This window comes from Liolophura sinensis, chromosome 7, assembly GCF_032854445.1.
Source record: "Liolophura sinensis isolate JHLJ2023 chromosome 7, CUHK_Ljap_v2, whole genome shotgun sequence".
NCBI classification, from domain to species: Eukaryota; Metazoa; Mollusca; class Polyplacophora; order Chitonida; family Chitonidae; genus Liolophura; species Liolophura sinensis.
The window spans coordinates 36,072,725-36,081,412 of NC_088301.1; the positions used below are offsets into that span (position 1 = coordinate 36,072,725).

The 8,688-nt window shown below is 37.2% G+C and overlaps 1 protein-coding gene across 1 annotated transcript; it reads left to right on the forward strand.

Moving 5' to 3' along the window:
- The first annotated feature begins 259 nt into the window (after positions 1-259).
- Positions 260-6,431, forward strand: LOC135471864 (TATA box-binding protein-like 1). The gene is made up of 5 exons (XM_064751271.1): positions 260-928; positions 3,001-3,083; positions 3,251-3,418; positions 4,242-4,336; positions 4,677-6,431. The coding sequence occupies exons 1-5, from the start codon at positions 551-553 to the stop codon at positions 4,892-4,894; spliced, it is 942 nt and encodes a 313-aa protein (XP_064607341.1). The 5' UTR covers positions 260-550; the 3' UTR covers positions 4,895-6,431.
- Positions 6,432-8,688: the final 2,257 nt, after the last annotated feature.

The following is an 8,688-nucleotide window of genomic DNA, read 5'->3' on the forward strand; positions in this document are numbered from 1 at the left end:
TAAATCTAAATGGCATTACAGTTGAAATCCTGCATTTGATATTAATATTCATGTATAATAATAGAATAAATTCATCTAATATAATAAAAACGTGAATATATTTTGAGGCTTATTAAGAAAAAGCAACATGAACATATGTACCGTATTCAGAGTAGGCTTGGTAAGCTGGGGTACTAGTCCCTGTATAATGTAAGGGCAAGGTACGCGCTGTGTAACGGCGCATTTTGATTGGTGGATACTGTCGGAAGTCGCATGGGCCAAAAAATGGAAGGAAACAGACGATGGGAAGTTTATATGAAAGAATAATTTAATACTCGGCGGCCTTGTACAGTCAGGAGTGCTTTAAAATTATTTTAAAGCACAAAGATAGAATAATGGACGTTGTGGTCATTACATTAGTCTAAACAATTCTTTTGCCCAGTGAACAGACCTAGTGCTAGCTTAATTTCGCCATGGCAGCACGTAGTTCGTAGCCGGTGTTGGAGGATTTGGTTCCATACTATATCAATGCTGTTCTAAAGTTCGTCGTGGGAAGTAAAAGCAAGAGACTATGGCAACTGTGTCGGCTTCTGCTGATAAGAACGCCGTCTATATCTTGACATCTTCAGAACTTTCTGGTGCCGACGTGGAGGTGGGTCAAAGCGACTGTGTGATCGACGTGAATCAAGAACATCAGCAGCAACAACAAGAAGATGTTGGCCAAGTAGCTGTGGTGTCAGAAGCCAACTTCATAGAACAAAACTCTGGTATTGGGCATCCCGCTAATGCCACTGAACCGGCTGATGTGGAAAATAATGGAGATGGCGAGGAACCAGTCATAGATATTGTAATAAACAATGTTGTCTCTAGCTTTAACACAAGATGTCACTTAAACCTGAAGAGAATAGCTATGGAAGGTGTCAATGTTGAATATAAACGACAGAATGGGGTAGGTATATACATCAATACATCTGCAAACCTCTTGCTCCCTTTGGCTGCATCATCCTGCTGGCTTAAATGGTGAAAGCATAGTTGCTCGATTCAGTGGCGTAACGGGGACTGAGAATGTGACATTCCACTGTAAAAGCAGATTCAGCCGGCCTAGGGCCCTGGAAGCCCTGGAAGCCCTGGAAGCCCTGGGCTCTGAGACGGCTGGAAGTGCGTTATAAACATTTTTTGGATCCAATTTTCCAGATAACTTAATCATTTCAAATGCTGTTATTCCCTTGCTTAATAAATTACTAGGGAAAACGTTCCAGATAGCAAATGTCATTATTATGTTTGTTTACATAAAAAAAGTTTAAAGTCAATAAGAACTCATCTGAAATCGGTCCAAGTTCCACCAACTTTACATTTACTTATTACTGGGCTTGGTCCATTGATTGAATGAGTGAGTACATGTATTTATTTTTCATGCACATGAAGCATGATAGGCATTGTTTTCAACATTTTTTCTCAAGCAATTGTTCCGTAAGCACATAAAACAAAATAGAAGAAGAAATACAGGAGATAATAACCAGCATCAACATTTTGCAAGAAGTTTTATCATGTGAATGAACCGCCGCATGGCAATAATCTATGCAGATTACGTCCTTCAGCTTTAATCTCCAGCGCCCAGCAGCAAATGAAGGCAAGGCATCATGATGTGTCCGTTTTTCTGTTCAAGTGGATTATGAAACTCATCATGATATTATTGATATGTGGGCATTAAAATGCTATGCATATAGTTGTATTTTAAGTAAGACTTGAGCATTTAAGAACTATTGCTAAGAGAAAAATTCCTTGTGATTTTTTTGATGCCTTTCTTTCTGCCTGTCTTCATAATTTTCATAATTTTCATAATTCTCATTGTGAGAATTGCCCTTCCAAAAGACGGGCAGACAGGTTGCTGGCTAAGACCCTGGTTCATGATAGATCGGACAAGTATACAGACCGGATTTCAGAGATGTAGGCTACACATAAGAGAGCTTAAAACAAAAACTGCTGTTTGGACCTTTATCAGTGCAACAGAGCATATTTCAAGCTATCCAGAAATATGAAGAATTGCTTCATTTTCATGATGAGCAGGATTGCTCTACTCGAGAGCCATGTTGTTTGAGCCTTTTGGCAGGGCAGGGTAGGGCAAACATGGAAGATAACCCACTAAATATGGCTTCCAAGCCTAGCATTTATAGTTGCGCCTTTCTTTTGTCTGGTCCAAGTTATGGACAAGTTAAAATTCAATAATAATCTTGAAATCTGCTCTTCTTGAATCTGTTGCTCACCCCTCTCAAGCCTGATGTTCATACCCATCTGATCTGCTATTCCAGTCTTTAGGCTAGTCCTCTCCTAAAGATAGATAAGGATAAGTTTTGCGTGATTTCTTCAAATAAAAGCTATGCTGCTCATCTGTAACGACTTGCTATATTGGGTAGGTGCCATTATGGGGATACACCGATACATTGGGCAGGTGCCATTATAAATCCTGGCACTTTCGCCGAGACTCACCATGAGAGTCAGGTATCAAATCCCATCTTGTCAGATCCAGCTAAGTGGTACCTGACAAACTTCACATGTAAATGAGAATCTTCAATACTGTACTTGGATTGCCTGGGTCATGGATCAGCTTGTTTTTGGAAGTAGATTTTCAAAAAGAACTCAGTTCTATGAAATTCAAAATGAATGATGTTTAGAAGAAGTTTCGGAGACCTGGGAACTTCACAAGAATAATAAACCCAGTGTGGATACCTGACAAACAAAAAAGTGGATGTAAGACTACATATGTAATTAGATGATATACCTGTATGGAGTCAAGTGATCTGTGAAAAACCCTACACAGTAATATTAATGTCCACTGACCATAAGATGAGTGTGTGAAAGCAGGTAAAGACATGTTAAATGCACATTAGTGGCTGCAGTTAATATTTCTGTTTGTATATTGGATAATTTTATTTGTGGTAATATCTGATCTTTCAACCAGAAATCCTGCATATTAATTATGGATTAATTACTCCTGTCAATCCTTATCTCTCTTTCTTTCAGATGTTGAACATGAAAATTAGAAGACCGTATACTACTGCAAGTATTTGGTCCTCAGGAAAGATAACATGCACTGGTGCAACTAGGTAACTTTAAGATTCTCATTTTATCACATTACGTAATGTATTTATTACATCATTTTTTTTATACATGTCAAATGTATTTAGATATCATTTCTTTTTGATTATTTTTAATCCCAACAGGTTCGTATTGTAAATAAATTTATCTCAAGAATTTTACTTTCTGTTCACAGTGAGGATGAAGCAAAGATTGCAGCCAGACGTTTTGCTAGAATCTTACAAAGACTAGGCTTCAATGTGAAGTTCTGCAATTTTAGAGTAGTCAATGTTTTGGCAACATGTACCCTCCCCTTTGGCATTAAAATTACTAATTTTTCCAGAGATAACCCTCAAAATGCAAGGTAAGAACTTTGTATCAAAAACAAGGATAACTTTATGCCATCTACATGTTGCACGGTGCACTGATTAAAGCCTTGTTCACACAGTTCATTTTGTCTCATCGACTTGATAAACAGAAGTAGCATATGTATCATTTGTTGAATTCTACAAACTGTATGAAGTAATGTTGTTTTTTTTTTCGACAAGTCAAATTCATTTGAGGAGTGGATCTGACAAATAGCACCATGTGGATTCAGCTTAAGGGAATAGACCAAGTTTTTTTCAATGTACTGGAATTTACTGAAGTTCTATTAATTGTGCACGTCTGAATAAATTTTCTGACTAAATTATGATGACCTAGAAAGAGCTTCAGTATTAAAGAAATACATATAGGTTTTGGTGATACTTGCACTCAATAGGAATGTCCTTGGTTATGGAAGTACATGTACAATAAAGTCATCCCATATAAAATATGCTGAAGTATATCTATTTTAATCTAAAATTAAATTCTGCTATCTTTTTGTTTTATTGAATGTTACATCACCAGTCTAATGTTATGTTGTGTATGGGAAATTGCTCCTGTAGATTATTGGTGCTAATGTTAGCATCTTGTCAGTAGCAGTTTTAGATACATATATATACTATACAGTTTGTGTTGTAGCATTAAAGGTATGAGTGTCAAACTGATTGGAATGATTTCACAATGATTGACAGCTGTTCCAGAGAGTATTACTTAAATATCCTTGTCTTTTATCTATTATTTAATTAAAAAAGGGGACATGTTATAATGAACTGTCCTATAATAATATAATTCTTTTTTTTTTGTGTCATTGTTTCTTATTACAGTTATGAACCAGAATTACACCCTGGTGTAACCTATAAAATAAAGTCCCCAAAGGCAACACTGAAAATTTTCTCAACTGGCAGTATTACAGTAACAGGTGAGCAAGAGTGTTCAGGTCATACGTGTGTACATTACACGCTTCTGGGGCTTTTTTTTGCAACACTTACGCCATCCAGACAAACTTTAGCAGACAGGTACATTTTGTTGTGTATAGTCTAATGTATTTAATGTAATGCTTATTTTGGTATCTCATTTGAATCATGGTAGACAAGACTTAGTACATTATGATTTCTTTGGCTTACTCTTGTGAAGTAGGGTATTAAGAAATCATGATATAATATATACATGTATATATGAGTTTTACTTTTCTTGTATAGGAAATTTACATAGTAGTTGCTTTTATTTTTGTCAATTTGTACACTTTTGTTGTTTTTCAGCTCCTTGTGTTGCTAACGTACAGGTAGCCATTGAACACATTTTCCCATTAGTTTACGAGTATAAAAGTATGGAACTCCACAACAAGACGGCAGCAAATGCCAACTTCATCAAAAAGCGTCCTGGTGATTGTAACATGCCTATTGAAAATTTGGATACATATTATGATGGAGACAGTGATTCAGAAGGCAGTTTTGACAGTGATGAGAGTCAGGATTGAACTTTGTCCATTGAAACTGTAGTCAACAGCAGACATGTGCATTCCAAATGAGAACGTTCCTTGTTCTACAGATGATGAATACTCTTCACTCCAACTGTTCTGCATGCAACAAACTATGCTGGGAGAGCAAAAAGAGGTGGACCAGACACCACTGGCAATATTAATTCATTCAGCTTTCTGTTTGAGTTTTCTCTCACAACTTTTGGTGTGCCATGGGCTCTCGGGTCAATTGTGGAAGCGTGCCAGTGTATAGTGCTCTTTCTCTCAGTGGATTGGCGAAATGGGAAGATAATCCCTAAAAACTACAAATCTGAATACCCTTTAATTTTAGTGGAAACTAAAGGTTTATTGGCTGATATCAAATGCCCAAAGTATTCTGTACATAGTCATCACCTGATTAAATCCATAACCATCTTTGAAGTAGTTCATAATTGGAGTTGCTGTTCAATAATGGTTTGGGTTTTAAAAATTCTTATAAGAGTTGATGACAACTGTAACTTGTGCTTAAATTGATGGAATGTGGATATATTCTGTTTTTCTCTCTTTTTGATGTTGTTTCTTGTTTCATTGTCAGTGCATATGCGGTGTCAGTGCCTGTCATTTTAGTGTCTTGTGATTGTATATGTAAGTGCTTACACCAACCTGAAAAACAGTCCCATCTTTTCTAATTCTGGGTATGAAAGCAGATGCCAAATATGAACAAAGATTATAATGGGCTATTTTCAATAACTTTCATTTCGGAATTCCTTGAGAATTATCGGTTGTTTGATCCAAATGTACAACAGACTTGTGATATATGATCTATTACTCACTGAGCTGTTTGAGATGAGTCAATGATAAATTAAATGTGTTACTGCACTGCACAGCCATTATGGTAGGCTATAAATGAGCTAAGTTTTTTTTTCTTTTCGTCTGGAAGTGGAATGAATATGTATTGTCTGATGTTAGGTCTCTCATTCTATGTTATGGTTCAAAGCCCAACGTTGTGTATGAAAGAATTGCACTTTCTCTAAGACTCCCACTTAGCCACTAAAATGGCATTTTTGAAGTATAGATTCTTACTGAGCAGGGTGTGATGACATGAAATTTCTTAAAACATCACAAGGGTTACATAAGGTCATATTCATTATATTTATACCCTTGAGCAGTTATTTTCCAGTGAGTTATTTAATTGCACTTAAATGTTTTGTCAATTATTTGACTTGTAGTTCCAGTGGTTTCTCGACCTTGCTACATGTACATGTTGTTTGATCTTGTACTATGTACTACATACTTTAAATTGTAAAGCCATTGGTTACAAGTTTGTGAAACTGTATCAATTTTACATTGCACAGCTGGTCATGTTTTGATACTAGTGTTAAGTTTTCATTTATGTGACAGAATACTGGGTGTTCGAAACATTTTCAAGTCAGAGCAGATAGGAGTTGACACCACCAAGTCTTGAAAGTGACCAGAAATTACATGTAGAATGTTTATGCTTCAGGCAGTGGTTCAACCTGCTCACGTTTTGTATTGATTCGAATAAATTTGCATTTTGACAGCATATGAAGCTTTGTCTGAAGTATATGTGTATCATGCATGTAAAAATCCTATTCACATTGTATGTAAATCATGGTTGTCATCGGATGGTCTCGTGTTCAGCATTGTATGATAGCAGAAAAATGGTTTGAAGCAGACGGCAAGGTGTGTATCTTGCAGTTACCCTTCATCTAGAAACACTTTCTTGCTGTTGTATAAGAATTGCAACATCTTATTTTACATTGTAGGGGAACTGCACCGGCTCAGATTGGTTCAATCCTGGATTCATGGTGTGCAATGATCAGGCTTTCCAGTAATGAGATCACTTGTTCAGATCTAGCTTCAGCTTTATGTCTGAAGGTTTGTCAGGAACATGGCAGGACTGGTTTACTCTGGGCAGTTCTGTTTCCTCCACCCTTAAAGGAGAGGAAAATTTAAATATCAATCAAATACCATTGAAAAGTGTATGCTTTTCATCACAGGTGCATGCCATAAAAAAAAATTCTAATATGTAACTCAAGTTGATTAAGTAAGCGCCAAAATCTGCTGTGGGAGACTCCATGTTGCAAACAGTACACTTCGTTTTCCACTTGACGATCGGGAAACCAGAATGTTGTGTAAACAAGCCGTCAGTTTTAACGGCTCTCATTGGCTGAGAGGCAACACACCCCCAGTATAAATTACAGGGTGCTGGAGGACGCTATGGACTCGGCGATTTATGCCAGCTTTGCTGCTTTCAGGCCTTGCGTGTATCGCAAGGAAAAATCACTAATTATGCAGCAGGCACCACCAGATGTGCTCTTTTCAGCCTACAGTGTCATGTTTTTAAGTTTTCTTCTCCTTTAAACTAGTCACCAAAATAAACAAACTCATATTTGTAGAATTGTATCAAGACGCTACATTGGGCTAATCATTTTATGTTGTGGAGTTTGTATTCCATTTTCTAAAATGTCGTACCTCCAAAAATACAGATCAAATCCAATGTTTAGTGACACTTCGATGGAATGCCTTGTATGTCGCAGAGACCTCGCAGAGAGGGTGGTCAGCACATCTGACATTTTGAGCTACATTCTCTAATCAGAGTTTATCTTGACTTATTACCCTTATACCTTCAAAACTACTGAGCCAAATATAACAAAACTTTTTAGTTAATGTGTTCACTGCTAGATCTGATCCAATGGGAAACGATCAAACTTCATATAGAGCCTCAAAAATTTGTGTTTAAGGATCTCTGCTCTGAACAGCTACAGGACACAAACCTGACCGGCTAGAGAAGCAAGAATGCCAATGAAATAACGTATTTATTTGGTTGTTCTTTACACTCAAGAATATTTTTCTTGCATGATTTTTTTTTGGAGTTGAGGAAACTGGGCAGAAGCTAGTCCTCTGGAGTTAATTTGCTATTAGCTCTAGACTCAAACCATTAAAAGTTGGATGTGTTTGTACATGACCTCCTTGGATCCGATCACCAAATAAATAGGATGCAGAGCTTGTAACGAACAACGTTTACAGAAATATTTTCTTGGAGGGATGGGGCTCCCGGTTGCCAAGAGGATTAGCACGCCTGCAATGACCCGTGAGCCTTCCACCCTTTCAGTTGCTGCGAGTTCGCCCAGCTCATGTTGGCTTCCTCTCTGGCTGTATGTGGGAAGGTATCTGGGAAGGTCTGCCAGCTGCTGGTTGTGGGTTTCCACTGGGCTCTGTCCTGCGTTCTCCCACCATAATGCTGGCTGTCATTGTATAAGTGAAATACTCGAGTATAGTGTAAAACACCAGTCAAAAAAAAACATAAATCTTAGAGGGACTGTTTGTCACATGATTGGTGTTGCGGTTGACACATGAGCAGGCTGGTAACTTCACAGACAAGTCCATGTAGAGGTCAGACCATGATTGGTGTGCATACAATGAGTTAATCTTGGGCTAAGCTATTTAGCACATATTGTTGAATTAGAACAACAAAGTATGAAAAACAAGTCACAGTACAGCAGTTACTACACATTAAACTTTCATAGACAATGGAAATCCTGTCCCCTGATTGGTTGTGGTATAAAATACTTACAACTAGTACCCGAAATAAAAGTTGCCACGTAGTAAACTATATATGATGATGATAACCTAACTTTTGAAGAATCTGAATGGGAATTGATGTTTCAACATTATTTTAAACATTTCACAACAATCTGCTTGCTTGTAAAAATCTGCTGGTTATTTTCATGAAGCATACATAGTGTTTAGTAGCTCATAGCTAAGTCACAGTGTACTTCATATCTTTACAA